Genomic DNA, 18,072 nt, shown 5'->3' with positions numbered 1-18,072 from the left:
TTAGTACCTTAGGCTTTGTAGAAACATTTAAGTATTGTCATAGCCTTGCAGTGCAGCCTTGGCCGCAAGGCACCAAAGAACTGTACCACAGGACCCTGGGGGAAGGAAAGGAGGAAGAGGAGGAAGAACTGAGATGCCCAAAGCCCAAATCACAATGAAAAAAATGGCAAATTTGATGGCACTTGCCACCAAGTGGGTAATAATACTGTGTGGCCACTGAGATGAGAGACGGGAAAGAGGCCACAGAACCCACCCTAGCCTCCTGGGAAGTGGAGGTGACCAGGCCCCTGAAGGATGCAGAGCGCAGCTCTTCTCCTAGAAGGAGCTGAACCCCAGGGGCAATGAGAAGCCCACTTGGTGGGAAGTGGGGTGTCGTTGTGGAGACAGAGTGTTGGATAGGTGTAGTTTATATCCAGCCAGGGGAAAAATGGGGGCTTACAGGAGGATGTAAATACCCAAACAGGCCTTGCCCTGAGCACATACCACCACTGCCACCCTGTCAGGGACCAGAGGAAGGAAGGGTGATACCACAGAGCCTCTTATGGGCTGTCATGTGTCATCCTGTACCCCTCAAAATTCGTATGTTTAAGTCTTAACCCCCAATACCTCAGAATGTGAGTATATTTGGAGACAGAATCTTTAAAGTGATAATTAAGTTAAAATGAGGTCACTAGGTGAACCCTAATTCAACATGACTGGTGTCCTTATAAATGAAAAGAGGAAATTGGACACAGATGATACAGAGGGAAGACCAGGTAAAGATGAAGGGAGAAGATGTACCTTTACAAACCAGGGAGAGTGGCTTCAGAATAAGCCAACCCTGCTGACACCTTGACTTCTGGCCTTGGAATTGTGAGAAAATAAACTTCTGTTTTTCAAGCCACCCAGTCTGTGATAATTACTTATGGCAGTCCTCATAGACTATTATAGGATCCTAGTGTGTCACGGGTTAAATATTAATAACTACAGAATGAACTGGGTGTTAAAATAAATGTTCTGAGACATAGAATGCAAATATGTTGGCAGAAATACTGCTAAGCTTTATAAGAAGTGTTTGATTCCTATTTGGAGTCAACGTTATTATAAAAGAAGAATCAAGTAAAACAGAAGGGAATTCAGGAATATAAAATGAAACCTTAGGAAGAGAGGCTAAAAGACCTGGGACTATTTAATATACAATAAGTGAGACTTAATATAGCCATTGTTTTTTAGCTCCAGCACATAGAGAATGGTTCCAGATGTTTTCCAAAAGAAGAAAGAATCTGAAAAAAGAAGCGAATGTTAAGTTCAATGAAAAGAAATTTAAATAAGACATAAAGAAGCATTTCCTGACAGCAAGAGTGATTTTTTAAAAATTTGAAAGGCAACATTGCCATGTTTTACATGAAGATGTCATAAAACTTATATTTTAAAGGGCCTTTTAAATGTATAATAAGCAACACTTTTCCTGGGTGACTTAGTTACAAGGGGCTACACTAGTTATTCTTTTGAAAGCCCACAATTCTGTTATACAAAATTAAATTTCTCCCTGCCAAGGAGCACATCAAGTTCTACAGAGACTTTGTTAGGTGGGCCCTGGGTGCATAATGAGATTTACAAATCTGAAGCTTGCAGGAGTCTTTTAAAACAGAGATTCATGCTGCCCAGATTGCAACGGCCTACATGAGGAACAAAAGTTTGGGGTTTTGCTTTTTATTTTTTTATTTTAACTATTAAATGTAGTGATGCCAATACAGCTGTGGAAACACAGGCTGTGCCCTATTTTGCCTTATGCATCATCAAGAAAATTGCCAGCTCAATTTTGATTCCAAAATCTTCATTGTGATGATGTAGCTAACAAAAGACGCAGCTTGATTAAACATCAGACCAGGCCAGTGCTGGGGCCAACTGGAAAAAATATTGTTTTGAACCATTTTATTGTCGCTGAAGAAAAATATTCATAAACTGTCCAGGCATATGGAACATCCCTATGTGTGTTCAGTAAGTTTTCAGAGACTCTTAGCATTTAATGGGATTTTAGGTCTTATTTAGTATAATCTCCCACACAAGCAGAAAGTGGTTTTTAAGTGTTTATGACTGTTTCTTTATAAATTCTTCTAATATTATGGGAATTTGCAGCTTCTAAGCTAGGTCCTCCACTAAATAAAAAATACATAAACATTAGTCTTTCCTAGAAGTCTCAAAAAAAAAAATAAAAAATAAAAAAAAAATACATAAACATTGAATAGTTTTTCCTTATGTTTGGACAAAATTTATATTCTTAGAACTTATTCCCATAAGTCCCAGTTTAGTCCCAAGGTTTAGTACATAAAAAGAAGTCTACAAGTGTATAAAAGGTTATATATGCAAAATGCATAGCTCTGGGAACATACATAAATTATTCAGGTAAAATGCAAATTGAATGTACATAGTTAAACTGTTTAGATTCACTGAAAACTTCTAATAAGGCTCAAAGGATAAAGAACAGTAGTCTAATCATAATGTATGTAAGAAGCTAAAGAAAGGAGTTTAACAATGTTGAGTCTTAACATTATTCTGTTTGAAAGGGTTGGTGACAGTCTTGGCAAGGTGACTTTTTATCTTGGGAAGCTTTGACTGAAAGGAGGTAAAAGTGCAAGTTTTCACAGCTGATGGGAAAAGACCAGATCTCAGTCAAGGATTTGAGAGTATGTGAAAGGTGATTCCAGGAAGCACCAGTAGGAGAGTGAGGAAGAGACAGAGAAGGGAAAGCAACTATAAAATTGTGTTATCCCTTGGATTACCACCATGGACAGCTAGAACTTAATCCCATGCTGGGACCCTGGGAAACCACCCCAAACTCATATCTCAGGGTCTTTCCACCTGAGGGGTGAGGAAGCTGGGGTATTTATACTCCAATCAGTTGTGTATGAATAAATGCTTTCAGAGCTGGTAGGAAAAGACCAAACTAGTAGCGTCTTGGTCTAGATTCCCTTGGAAACACACCTTGAGTCAAAGATTCAAATACAACCACTTATTTGGGAGTTGGTAGAGAAGGCACCAGTAGAGAAGCAGGGATGTGAGGCGGGGAAGCAAAGTCAGCTCCTGGAGTGTTAATTTTCTGGCACTTTCAGCCTGCCTCTTGAGCAGGTCAAAGAGGCTTTCCACGGTTCTGGAAAAGCCTGCAGACACGGAGGTGAAGATTCTGGCAGATAGAGGCTATTCAGAGCACACACACGTAAAATAAAGTCAGAGGAACATGGGCAGGTCACTGATGAATCATTGAAGTGATCATTCATTAAATAACTTGTAGAAGTGGAAAAAATTGACCCTAAGGGTAGCAGACCTATCACTGGAGTTTTCAGTCAAAGCCATCCGAGATAAAAAGTCGCCTTGCCAAGACTGTCACCTTGCACAAAAGCAGAGAGAGGCTGGGTCTGCATTATGGGTAAGCCACTGATGAGCTTTAAAACCCTGGATGAGGTTCAGCAGGTATAAAATGGAGCAAACTTCACCTCCCCTCACTCTCCTACATCACGTATGAGAATAAAATGGGAGAATATATATAAAAATCCTTTGAAATGTAGAATGCGCTAAACAAAATATAAGAGATGAGATACAATGATGTCTGCTTATTTGAAACAAGAATTTCAGTTCACATTTTAGAGAATTATATTCGCTTTCACTTGAGACTTTCATCAGAAAAAAAGTAACAGATCACAGTACATTTAGAATTTTCTCTGGAGCCTCATTCTTTGTTGCTGTTGATAGGAAGATGGCAGCAAAATGTGTTGATGACTCTTTTCTTAGATATAATGAGCTATCGATGATTTGTGAATCCGTCCCTGGGTTATTTGTAAGTCTACAATAGTAGCTCCCTGGTAAAAATTTCATAAAGAATCATGTTTGGGTCAATGAACATAAAGCTGATTTTCAAAAATAAACAAGGTTTGGAAGATAAGTTTTCCTTTTTCTTTACTTACCATCCTTTATTAGATCAACTGATTTTAAGTAAAAATATTAAAGGAGGTAGAGAGAATTAGGACTTCTTTTAGTTTCTGTATCTCTGTGGGCTTTTGCTAGACAAATATATACTAGATTATGTCTGTTTTTAAGTTCAGGGCTCAGTTTAAGTTTTGAATTTCATTCTCCAATGAAGTTTCTAAGACAGGAATATTCTGTTCATTCTATGTACAGAATATTAGCAGCATGAGAACCACTCAGGAACACACACACTATATCTTTTCAACTTGTTTCTCAAAACAACAGCCACAAGGGAGAAAAAAAAAACAGTTTCTTTCAAAGAAGAATTTGAGCATTTGAAAATGACAATGACAACTTATGGCTGAAGATTGTTTTATGCTGAAAAGATCCTTTGGAACATTCCTATGCTATCTCTTCACCAAGAAGCATGGATGAGTGAGCCTTCACTATCAAACAATGGTGACCTCAAATCTCTCTTTTGGGAAGGGTATTGTCATCAGTATAAAAGGGAAACACCTGTCCATCCACGGCTTTGGCAGTTTTCTATAAAAAGTGTGTATATTCTGATGAGGTCTATACATCCGTATGCCTGGTTTTCCCATCCAGGGGATAAGATAAGATCAGCCAAATGGTTACCTGCTATTGTCTAGATTGACAAATCCTCTGCCACCACCCAAAGTGCTCTCCTTCCTATTTTTGAATAACCTTGATATAATCTTTCAGAGAGGAGAAAGCAGAGCAATTCAAAATTCGCTGATTTTACCCTGGGAAGATTCAAGTAGGTGAAAGGCCCATCACAAAGAGATAACAATTGCTAATGGTGATCAACATTAGGTTTACTCAAGACACTGTCCAAAGCACTTTACATGGCTTATCTCAGTGAAACTTCACAACCCCTCTGTGTGAGAGGTATTACCATCATGCCCATCTCACAAATGAAGAAACCCAGGTTTAGAGACATGAATTAATGTACACAAGGTCACTTGCCTGCCTGCATCTATCTGCTATAAGAACTCAAACACTGCAAAGATACCTGTGCATGTGGTAAGGGCTTATTAAATTAAAACATTATTTAAAAGTAAATAAAGTAAAAGTTTGGCATTACCTAATTTCACTTAGTGAAAATCTTGATATAGAAAGTTATTTTAAAATTGATTCTATTACTTCATAGAGCTAGAAATAAGTTAAGCCAGTTAAAAATGACTATTTGTAATAGACCTACGCTATATAATAATCTGTCAAAGACGTAAACATAGAAGCACTAATTGTTGGGATTAAGACTTAAAAGCATATAGAACTTCTTGTGTCCTTAATTTAAAATATTTCCTTGTTATATTTGGCTTGGGGTGTGTGTGTATGTGTGTATGTTGTATAAAATCCTGAAACACTAGTAATTATTTCACCATAACTTATATCTACTCTAACAAAACATTCCAAAAGTGAACATTCTGAGTTTGGGAAACCTTAAGCTGCAAAGCTAACTATACCTGTGCACTTTTAACTATCTGTGCTCATAGATATTTGCACAAGGATGTGATTAGTCATGGGAACTCATCCTTAAAGGGGACTGGAGAAGGAAATATAAAATTCCCTATTTAGTTCTATCACTTAGCAAACGGCAGAGTTGTGTATAAGGCTTGGATTTAATTTCCTGTCATGTCCCTGTGAAAGCCACTGTACCTGGACTTCCTTGGACATTTAGCTCTTGTGGTGGTGGTTCCAGAACATCATCAGGATGTGGGAAACAGAGTCCGTGGAAAGGCCCCAAGTCAAAGCAGGCATGCAGCAGTTCCAGGTTCACTCTTGAGCACACGCTCATGAACCCGACAGCTAAGCCTTCCACCTAAAACATCCAAAACACCTCATTACTCTATCAGACTTCAAATGATTCTCAGCATGAAACTTCCTCAACCCCTCAGCATGTGGTCAGTTGGAGGTTTGGCAAGCACTTTGAAATATTTAAGGCAGGATAAAGTATCTAATGTCTAGCATAAAGCACAGAACACACAACATGCTCAAACAAATGTCCAAAGAGTAACCACTGTGGACAATCCTAGAGGTACATAAGTAATTTCGGGAAGTTGCCAGAGCATTCTTGATGGGAAACTATAGGAACTTAACACCTGCCCCCTTTGCACAGAAAATGCCCCTGCCTGCCCCATATACTCTGCCATTTGCTGTCTTGTTTTTTATCCTGCCGTAAGCCTCGCCCTCTGGTTCACTTTCCTCCCCTGCACCATGCACAGTTTTCAGTGAGATGGGTCATTGTTCCAATGCCTATCTGATTGGCTCCCACTGCAGAGGAAATTCATAGTCACTAGCTCAATATCAGGTAAAAACTCTTCAATTTTTCTTGAATTCGTTCATTTACTGATCAGATGGTAGGACAGAGAGGAGATGTGAGGAAAAGAGATTTGGTGGGAAACATTTGAGTGAAATAAACCTGAGTCAGGCCGGGCTGGCTCACCAGGTGGATTTCATCTGCAAACACATTGCCTCCCAGTATCCTAATAGACACTTGGTTCTGAAGTTGTTGCAATGGTCTCTGTGATTTTAGGTCTTTGATGAGGAATACACAGGTGGAAAGATGAGTAACTATTTGATCTGGACCTATTATTAGTACCAAGATATTATAAATTAACAACAGATTTTAAACCTATCATATTCCACATTGAAAGATGACTATGATTGAAGTTCCTTATCATGTCCCTTCAATAATTCTGTATTTTACTCTTTTCTGTAATATCTAAAGTTTTAAAAAAGGAAGAGAATATATAGTCCTTTAAATTGCACATAAATAATTCCTATTGATTATTAAGTAGATTTTAAGCAAATTCTGACAGTTGTTATTAGAAACCAGCATTTACTGGGTCCAATCCCTTAATTGTCCAGACTTTATTTATGAAATAATCATTCCATTTGGAAAGTGGAAAAACTCAACAATCACAGGCGTTTCCTTTTCCCAATAATGCAGCATCGTTCCATAAATGCCCAGGCAGAGAAAATGGTTAATGCTTTACTAAAGCACAGAATCAAGCTATAATAATGCTCAGTCTTAATGACACAGAAAAAAAAATAGGTATTAAACTATTTGTTCTTAAATATGTCTTCCAGTTTAAAAATCATTTGTTCTTAAACATGTGTTTATAAAATACATGTGAGACTCCATTTATTTTCTCTTTTTAATACTGAAATACAAGGGGAAATCTTTAAAAATTAATTTTCCATGCATATTCCTTTCTTTACAGCCCCTCCCCCATGATACTTGCTATAAAAGTCTGGATTTACACAGCTGTTTTATAAAGCCATTGACACTTTAATAAAAGTCCAAAATAAACATTTTAATTTTTTTCCCAAATAACAAGTGATTGTTTGTCTTGTTTGCACCCGTGAACAAAGGCTGCCTAGCTGTGGTTGTCTGGCTTCTCTGTAATTTTAGGCCCAAGACTCAGCAGACGCTGATTAACCAATCCATCTACCATATGTGCAGAAAGAGACGGCCAGCCTCACTCTCTGCAGGGAAAATTGGCATCCATCTTGGTTCACATGGAGATGTCCTTCTAATCTACAGCCACGCTGGCGCAACGAAACTTCGATGGCCTCAAATACCTTTTGCTGGCTTCACGGCGAGCTGCATGCGCATGATAAGAATGTATTATTTATAAGACCGCTGTTAGTAATGAGCTATTACACTAATGGCTCATTGTGTTTGGAATTTGATTTCAAATGGCATGGATCACACATTCTGATGAAAATGAGAAAAACATGTTTTGCCATTAGAAACAAAGATTTAACGTTCTCCAATTCTACAACCTGTTATATTCCCCATCATTCAACCAGGGTTGTAACAATTTACAAAAGTTCACAATTATAAGCTATAACAGAGCAAGGACATATTGTGGAAGTGTCTGCTTTTTCCTTTGGGTTTCTTTCAAATAACTGATTTGAGTAATACAGTTCTAAAATGTGACTTTGCAGGAGTATCCAAATGCACGTATGTGCATGTGTTTTCTGAAACAAAAAATAGATTTAATGGACTGTTTTATTTGTATAATAAAAAGGCATTGATTGCAGGCTGTTGTCTATCTTCCAGGTGACAGAAGTACCTTCTATCACCAAAGTGTCTTCAATTATACTAGAGAACAAAACTGAAAGTTTTCTTGTTCTTGCTTATCCTATGAAGACCTGCATGATGATACATAAGGTTTAGATTGCTAGAAAACCATATTCATAGTGGCCCTGTCTTCCCAAACAGGTCCACTTACACACATGTGTATACTTTATCATTTATGCTTCCATCCAAAAAGCCCTACAGCCACCCATCCTTTTTTGGGTGAAAATATTCCACAGTGAGGGTTCTGCCCTCGTGATCATGGCTGACTTTGCTCCTTTCTTTCTGATGCCAGGTGCATGGCTGACTTGGCAGACTCTCGCCACCTACAGGTCGGTGGGGCTTACTCAGACCACTGCTGCCCATGCCCTGGTTGTGCCAAGGCAGACACTCTGCCCATCTGTCTTTAGGAGCTGCCCTTGGCCTCCAATGTCCCTTCCCTGAAACCTCAGCTTGGAGTAAACACCAGATGTCAAGGGAAGCCAGGATACAGTTGTGATGAGGAACTTGTAGTAAAGTGATAACTCAAAATCCCTCCAAAGTAGCTATCAAGCTGAAGAAAGTCCTCAAAATGTAAAATGCTTTTAGGGTTTCCCACAGGGCACAGGCACAGCTCTCAGGCATTCTGCATGCATGGCCTGTGACTGGCAAGGCTGAATCATATTCAGGGGAAAAACACCTGGATTTGTAGCATTTTCTGATTTCTGTGGTGTAAATACTCTCATGGTGGCCAATTTAAAGGTACCAAAGTAATGTCACTTAACATGTAGTTGGGCAGACTCATGTGGTAGCATGCTGTTATATATCATATCCACTATATAGAGACTATAGACATACAAACCTCAAAAACATAGATAATAGTAAAATAATTGTGAAGGAAGGGCAAGATGGTAGACTAGAAGCAGTCTGTGCATGCTGCTCTCAAGGAGAGGATTGAGAGTTCCAAGTGGATGGCCACCTATGGGCCTTCTTGCAAAGAGAATTATAAATCACTGGAGAAGCAATGGGGGACACTGAGAATGAAGGAGAAGGTGATGGGGTGATCCACTCTGCAAGTCTATAAGGTACCTGGGATGGAGGGCAATCCACATGCAGGAAGGACAGGAGGAGAGAGCCCTAGGGCTCCACACTACCCCTGCAGACACTGCCATCCAAGCTGTGAGGGAGGGGACCCCGACCACCACTGCAGACCTCTAGACTGATTAGGGAGCTGCCTGGAGTCTGTGCAGTGACATTGCACCAGATAGTAGGCATAGCAGGGACCTGGTGGCTTCCATTTCTCAGGTGCTGCAATTGATGCCATTCTGAGCTCTCAGGTCCAGAGCACCTGGTCTACACAGGACTTTGCTGCATCTGCCTCTTCACTGCCCCAGCCAGGTGAGGAGGGAGCAGGCAGAGAGGACACCTGTATCCCGTGACTGGGAGCTGAGCACCCCTCCCTCCCATGGGGGATTTGAGCAGAATGGGCACCACAGATGCCACCTGAGAAGCCCTGTAGCAGCTGCCTCTGGGACCTGGGCCAGGGAGAGCCCCAGCTGCCTGGCCCAATCTTCAGAACCCCCATACTCCCACTCAGCCCCATGGCTCTGCTCCCATGGTTCCTGTGCTATGGCCCAGACCTACAGCTCTGTCTCCAAGGCTCTAGTACTGCCACCTAATCCCATGATTCTGCCCCCAGGCCCTGAAGCCCCACCCCCCAGGCTCTAGTACTGCCACCAGACAGTGCAGCTTTGCCCTGAAGGCTGTAGCACTGCTTGCAGAACCCTTGTCCTACCACTACTGCTCCCACTGACTGCCTGGTTGGAACCGCCCCACAGTTCAACACTCTGCCAGCAATCTGCTAGCCTCCAGCTACCATCACATCTAGACTGGGTTGGATCCAACATCTGTAGCCCTAACATCCATGATCACTGCCTAGATAGCCTTGCTCAGCTACCATTGTCATCACTGTGGGGAGATGGAGCAGTGCAATCTCCTGCAATGCCAGCCTTGGTGGAGAGAGGCTCACCCAGTCCCCCAACCCAAGCTTCCAACAGTGGCTTGGGGAACAACTCACCATTCTGCACGAAGAGCATCCAGCACCACTTTGAACGGTGACAATCACAGGGGAATGGGACAACACAGAACAGCCGCATTATAGGCTCTCAGTTCATCTGCCCTTCCCCTGCAGTATCAATCTCCAGACTAGGTCACAAAACACCATCTAAGGGACCTCTCCTTCTTCTCATTAGGTAGGAAAGGTCCTAGCAAAGGAGAACATGTGCACTGCAAACCTACTGGCCCTGAGCTGACAGAAGAGGTTTCAGATGAGAAGAGACCAGCAAAAGAACTCTGGCAACATGAAGAAAACAAACTAGTTACACAACCCCAAGGGATCACAATGGATTTACAGCAACAAACCCCAACCAAAAGGAAATTGCTGAAATGTCAGAAATGGAATTCAAAATATGGATGGCAAATAAGATGAATGGGATTTAAGAGAAAGTTGAAAACAAACACAAAGAAGCCAAAAAAAAAAAAAAAATTCAGGCACAAATGAAAAAACTTGCTAAAGAGATAGACAACATAAAAAAGGATATAATAGAACTTAAAGAAATGAAAGAGTCATCTAAGGAATTTCAAAATACAGCAGAAAGCTTCAACAATAGGCTAGACCAAGCAGAGACAGAATCTCAGAACTTGAAGACAAGGCTCTCAAACTAACCCAGTCAGTCAAAGATTCAGAAAAGAAAATAAAGAATAATGAACAATCACTCAGAGAAATACGGAACTATGTGAAGTGAGCCAATATACAAATTATAGGTATCCCTAAGGGAGAAGAAGAAAAAGCAAAAAGGAAAACCTACTTGATGGAATTATTGAAGAGAACTTCTCTGGTATCACCAAAGATTCAGATATCCAGATACAAGATGGTCATCAAACACTAGGAATATCCATAGTAAATAGGACATCTCCAAGATACACAGTCATCAACTTGGCCAAAACCAAAATGAAGGAGGAAATTCTACAAGCAGCAAAAGCAAACATTAATCTACAAAGGAAAACTCATCAGACTAATCATAGATTTATCAGCAGAGACCTTACAAACCAGAAGGGACTGGGGCCCCATTTTTTTTTCCATTGTGTTTATCTATTCCTTTTTTTTATTATTTCCCACCCCCACCTCCTGCCAAATTCCATCTCCAACTCCAGTCCATCTCCGGCCTCAATCCTCACCAACCCAGGCCTCCCTCCATTTACCAAGTCTCCACTCCCCATGATGGGGGAGACCCTTCCTCACTACACAAATCTGGAAGATTCCAGAAGGATCGAAAGGAAACGTAGAGATGTAGTTCAGGGGTGACCTCGCAAGATCTACCCAAGAGCCACCAGGCTGCCACTTTCACCACCAAATCTCCCCTTTTAGTCTTCTCAAACAGTCAAGAATTCTGTTTCCTGCAAAAATTAAGTTTTGTAAGTGATGGAGAAATAAACACTATTCTAGACAAGAAAACACTGAGAGAATTTGTCACAACTAGAATGCCCTACAGGAAATACTAAGAACTAAATTATACATGAAACAGCACAACAGACACCTGCCAGTGTAAAAACACCTGGAAGTTAAAGCTCACAGCTCTTATAAAACAATAGCATAACAGGGAAAACAAAACAACAAGTTATCATCCAATATGATGAACAAAACAGTATTCCATGTATCAATACTAACACTGAATGTGAATGGTCTTAATGCTTTACTTAAAAGACACAGACTGGCTGACTGGATGAAAAAACACACCCCAAGTATACACAGTCTCCAAGAAACGCATCTAACTTGTAAGGACTTGCACAGACTCAAGGTAAAGGGCCAGAAAAAATATTCTATACAAATAGAAACAAAAGCAAGCTGGTATAGCCATTCTCATATCAGATAAAATAGACTTTAAATCAACAATGGTAAAAACAGACTAAGATAGTTGTTATATAATGGTAAAGGAAATAATTCAACAAGAAGAATAACAATCCTAAATATATATGCACCTAACACAGGAGCTCCCAGATCCATAAAGCAATTCTACTAGATCTAAGCCAAGAAATAAACAGTAGCATTGTAATTGCTGGGGATTTCAACCCCTCACTCACAGAACTGGACGGATCATGAAACAGAAAATCAGTAGAGAAACACTGGACTTAAATGTGACTCTAGAAAATTCTAGAAGAAAATATAGGAAAAACTCTTCTAGATATTGGCCTAGGTAAAGAATTTATGATTAAGATCCCAAAGTCAAATACAGCAACAAAAAATAAATAAATAAATGGTACTTAATTAAATTTAAAGGCCTCTGTGCAGCAAAGAAAATAATAACCAGAGTAAATAGACAACTTACAGAATGGGAGAAAATATTCACAAACTATACATCCAATAAAGGACTAATATCCAGAATCTACGAAGAATTCAAACAAATCAGCAAGAACAAACAAACAACCCCAGTAAAAGTGGGTAAAAGATATAAACAGAAGTTTTTCAAAAGAAGATAGACAAATGGCCAATAGACATATGAAAAATGCTCAACATCACTAATATCATGCAATGCACATTAAAACCACAATGAGGCTTTAACCACCTTACCCCTGTCAGAATGGCTATTATTAAAAGGTCAAAAACCAATACATGCTGGCATAGATGGAGAGAGTTAGGAATGCTTATACACTGTTGGTGGAACTGCAAATTAGTACAACCTCTATGGAAAACAGTATGGAGATTCCTCAAAGAAATAAATGTAGACATACCATTCAACTCAGCAATTCCACTACTAAGTATCTACCCAAAGGAAAATAAATCATTTTATCAAAAAGATACCTGCACTCAAATGTTGATCGCAGCACAATTCACAATTGCAAAGATGTGGAATCAATCTAAATGCCCATCAATTCATGAGTGGATTAAGAAATTTGGTATATGTGTATACTACTTAACCACAAAAAGGAATGAAATAATGTCTTTTGCAGCAACCTGGGTAGAACTGGAGATCATTATCCTAAGTGAAGTATCTCATGAATAGAAAAACAAATATTACATGTTCTCACTGATAAATGGGAGTGAAACGATGGGCACACATGGGCACAAAGAGATATAAAGCTCACTGAAAACCAAGAGGTGGGGGGGGTGGGAGGGGGTGAGGAGTAAAAACTTACTGATAAAGTACAATGAATGCTATTCTAGTGATGGACACATTAAAAGCCCTGACTTAAGCATTATACAAGGTGTCCATGTAGCAAAAACATTTGTACCCCCTTAATATTTTGAAATTTAAAAAACAGTAAAATAAGCAGAAGTGATGAATCTTGAGTGTTTATTAATTTTGTTTTAATGTAATTTATTACACTGTAAGTTTGTATAATTTAATTTTTAATAATGGCTGTGTTAACAAGCAGCTTGAAAAGTTCCTGAGGATTTAATAATCAGCTCTCCTGAGCCACAACGAGCTCTTAAAGGGCCCCCCAGGGAGGCAGGTGGGAGGGTAGTAACAGCATTGATCTTGAATCCCAAAAGGCTTCAGACATCAGACATGGCCCAGTGCAGACTGGAGGGCTCCTCCCAGATCCCGGCTCACAGGTCCTGTTTGTGCCCCTCCGTATTAAGATCGAGGTCCACGGACTCATCTCCACAGAACACAAAGCCTCTGATGCCTGAGGCAGCCTGACCTCTGGAAGGAGATCAGGCTGGACTCCTTCTGCCTATTCTGAGTCACCAGAGGACCCTTGCTGGGTTGGGACTGCAGTTTTCAGCCTGCAGCTTTGCACCTATGTTTGCTCACACACACTGAAAGTGTGAAACATATGGGGGAAGAGGTCACTACAGCTTCTCTATAAGCACTAACTCAAGTGATTTGGGGTGAAACTACCACCTTGAAACCAAAGAATTAAAAGCCTTCTAAAAACAAAGACCTGATTAAACTGGATGGTTTCAGTTTGGTCATTAAAGGTCCTTAGGAATCATTTTACTGTAGGAATCATTTTACTTCTCAGTAGTTTTTGTCTAGGTGTATCAAGACATAATTTTCCCAAATGTTGTTGCTGGGCCCAATACTTCCTGACCCTTCCTTAATCATTAGCCCGAAGCTAATGTCCAAATGAGAATATGTGAAAGCAAGTCCTTAAAGGACAGTGCACAAACTTAAATATGAAAAATAAAATTCTAAAAAATAAAATAAAAATAAAATCCTTTCAATGTAGTATTTCAGAATCTAATTTTTAAGGGCTGTTCTCCCCTTCAGAAACTAATGCCCATATGTTTCTAAATTCATCTCATTCTTCACCAGATGTGTTTTACCATCACGTAGATAAGTGGCTCACCACCTAGACTGCATATTGGAATCATCTGGGGACGTTTTAAAAAAAACAGCTTGTGTCCCACCCCAAGAGATTGATTTAATTGGCCTGAGTGCTCTCCTAGCATCAGGATTTTAAAAAATTGATGTAATTTACCTACTATAAAAATAACCCTTTAAAAAGTATACAATTCAGTGGTTTTTAGTATATTCACAATGTTGTATACTCATCATCACTATCTAATTTATTTTCATCTCCTCCACGCCCAAAGAAATTCCATACCCATTACTGGTCACTTCCCATTCCCTCTCCCTCCAGACACTAGTCTACTTTCTGTCTCTAAGGACTTGCCTATTCTAGGCTTTCATATGAATGTGCTCATACAATATGTGTCCTTCATGTCTGGCTTGTTTTCCTGAGGATGTTTTCAAAGTTCAAATATGTTGTAGCGTGTATCAGTGTGCTTCCTTCTCTTTTATTTCCTAGTAATATTCCATTGTATGGATACACCACATTTTGTTCATTCATTAGTAGATGAACATTTGGGCTATTTCTACTTTTTGGATATTATTAATAATGTTGCTGTGAACATTAGTGAGTCTGTGTGTGGATATGTTTTCAAATCTAGGCATGAAATTGTTGGGTCAAATGGTAACTCTACATTTAATTTAACTTTTGGAGGGAATGGCAGACTGTTTTCCAAAATGGCTGCACCATTTTATACTCCCACCAGCAATGTATGAGGCTTTCAATTTCTCTACATCATTGCCAACACTTATTATTGCCCTTCTTTTTTATTATAATCATCCTGACAGAAGTAAAATGGTATCTCAATGTGGTTTTGATTTGCATCTCCTTAATGCTGAACATCTTTTCATGTGCTTATTGGTTGAGAAATGTCTATTCAAATCCTTTGCCCACATTTTATTGGATTATTTGTCTCTTTATTGTTGTAAGAGTTCTTTATATATTCTGGATAGCCTAAAAGTTTTCCAGGTGATTCTCATATGCACCTAGTTTGAGAACCTCTGATGTAGAATAAAGCCTCAGACTTCTCTTGTTACCCAAATAAGAGAACCTTTGATTCCAAGTTTCAATAAAAGTAATAGACATTAAACAGCTCTTACAGTTTTAGCAAATAATGAGAAATGAGTACATGAAGAATGAGGATGTGGGTTCTTTCAGGCCCAATAGGCCAGATCTGAATTTTTAAGAAAAGCTAGACATTTCAATTGCTATATACATTTTTCTGAATTTTTATGTTAGTACATAATTCAACAAAATTTAATCATATATAACATGAATCAAATCATAAGGAAACATTGAACAAATCCAAATTGAGAGACATGCTACAAAGTAACTGACCTATACTCTTCAAAAATGCAATCATCACAAAAGATAAAGATGGACCAGGGTGTTATTCCACATTAAAAGAGACTGAAGAAACAGGGTAGCTGAATGTAATGAACAACCTGGACTTATTTATGCCATAAAGGACTTTATTGGAACATTGAGTAAATCTGAATAAGGTCTGTAGATGAGATAATAGTATTGTAGGAATCGTAATTGCTTGATTTTGATCAGAGTACTATAGTTATGTAAGAGAACATCCTTGTTTTTAGGAAATATACACTCAAGTATTTAGAGGTAAAAGGGCAATATGTCTGCAACTTACTCTCAAATAGTTCAGAAAAAATTTTTATGTGTGTGTGTGTGTGTGTGTATGTAAATTAGAGAAAGCAAGCAAGTGAATGATAAAGCAATGGAGTAAAATGTTAACATCTGGGTACTTAAAAAGTTTCTATAAGTGTGAAACTACGTCAAAACAAAAAGTAAAACAAATTAACCACTTTCTAATTCAAACAAAATCCATCTGCCAGCAGAACACTGGCTTGTGATCTCTGATGTCTAGATCTCGGGACCCTCAGAAATTCCCTTACACATCCTTTGGAGGATCTTTTCCTTTCCCCTAACTCTAACCCCTACCTCTAGGAATAGGGCAAAGAATCTACAGCAGCCTGGGTAGGCTGAAAGGACCTCACAAAAGAAAGCCTAAAGCCAGTAACACCGGGGAGAGGGGTGACACCAAGGCTCACAAGCTGGCCTGGTGTGCTACCCAGAAGGTGTGGGGGAGGGGATAAGGGGTAGGGAAGAGGAAGGAGGCAGGGAATGGGGGGGGGGTGGTAGCTCCAGGGATGCTCTGCAAAACCAGGAGCAGCATCACTCATTTCTCTCATTTCTCTCACTAAGGGTGTCCCCAGGTGGATCAGTCACCAACCTCACACACAACAGCATGATTCTCTTCATCTTGGGCCTCTATTAATTCAGCCAGGAAGTATTCGCCGTAAGTTTCCTTCAGAATTGATGTGTCGTAGCGCATAAATACTGGCATAAGGTCATCGTTATCTTCCACCCTGTTGAACCAAAAGGCTTAATTAAGTTCAGTGTTCATTCGTTCATTTGTTCCTTCAACATAGCCTCTACTATATGCCAGACCCTGTTCTAAGTGCCAGGGATAGATATAGCATCACTCTCATGGAATGAACTCACATTCTAAATAGGAGAAACAGACAATAAAAATGTAAGAAATTTAAATAATTTTCAAATATTTCAAATAGTGATACATGCTTTGGGATGGAGAATGAGAGGATCAAGTGGTCAGGGAGGACCTCTGTCAAGAGGGACATCTGAGCTAAGACCTGAATGAACAGAAGGGGAGGAAGGCATTTTGAAACCTGAAAATAGAACATTCCAGGCAGCAGGAACACGTAATCAGCATGTTTGGGTATGGAATGTAGAGCAGCATTTGTTATGGACCGAAGGACAAGAAGCTGGGGGCAGCGGTTCCCAAGAGTGTTCCAAGGAATACTACTTCTATGATATTGTCCCCAGAATCTCCCTATTAAAGAATTCCAATACCTAAAAACAATAACTTACTATAGGCCCTCTCCTGGAGTGTCACAGTTACATATTAAAGACTCTGAGAAGCACTATAATAAACAATACTTAACCTTGTTTATGAATTTCTCAAACACTGGTGCACGGTACCCCTTATTCCTGAGACACTGCTATACTTTTTTTTCCCCATGGAGTGGAAAATGCTGGTGAGGGTAATGAAGCTCTGCTCACCATCCTGGGGACATCTACCTTGATTTCCATTCTCAGGACCATTTACAGCAACCTGGACAACTAGCAGAGGGTAGGGAGCAAGAATCTGATTTATTGAAGCACGATGATGCTGGCTCTTGGACTCCATTTTGCTACCATATTTAACATTCTTTTCTTCTTTTTAGTACACTTTTTGGTGAATTTAGTATCCTATTTTACCTATATGGGTTGTCCTTATACTTTTTTCCTGCTACTTTCCCTGTTCCAGATCTGTATTATTTTTTTCTTCTAGTATATCTGATTTGGCTACTAACCTTTAATTTCCCCCCACCTTATTTCATTACTCTGCCATCTCCATCATCTCATTTTATTTTCTAGTATGTTCTCTTTGACATTAATAGCAGCTCCATCTACTGAATGATCAGTCTGTACATCAAGCTCACAGCTGTAGCCAGATGATCTCTGTTGCAATAGTTCTCATAGCAACCCTGCGAGGGAGGCATTGCTATCTTCACTTTATAGATGGAGGAGAGCAAGGCTCACAGGGATGAGGAATGCTTTGCCTGAGACAACAGAAATAGTTGGCAACAGAGCCATGATAC

At 39.5% G+C, this 18,072-nt stretch overlaps 1 protein-coding gene across 1 annotated transcript in view; it reads right to left on the bottom strand.

Moving 5' to 3' along the window:
* Window positions 1-18,072, bottom strand: part of CFAP61 (cilia and flagella associated protein 61) — a 263,247-nt gene that overhangs the window by 211,164 nt on the left and 34,011 nt on the right. Inside the window, exons 7-8 of the mRNA XM_012757361.2 lie at window positions 16,641-16,776; window positions 5,623-5,785 (exon numbers count right to left, since the gene is read on the bottom strand). Of these exons, the coding sequence (XP_012612815.2) occupies window positions 5,623-5,785; window positions 16,641-16,776 (299 nt within the window). The remainder of the gene's footprint in view (window positions 1-5,622; window positions 5,786-16,640; window positions 16,777-18,072) is intronic.

This window comes from Microcebus murinus, chromosome 16 (assembly GCF_040939455.1).
Source record: "Microcebus murinus isolate Inina chromosome 16, M.murinus_Inina_mat1.0, whole genome shotgun sequence".
In the NCBI taxonomy this organism is placed as follows: domain Eukaryota; kingdom Metazoa; phylum Chordata; class Mammalia; order Primates; family Cheirogaleidae; genus Microcebus; species Microcebus murinus.
Note: the sequence above shows the minus strand (reverse complement) of the source record. Positions and strands in the feature narration are given on the sequence as shown.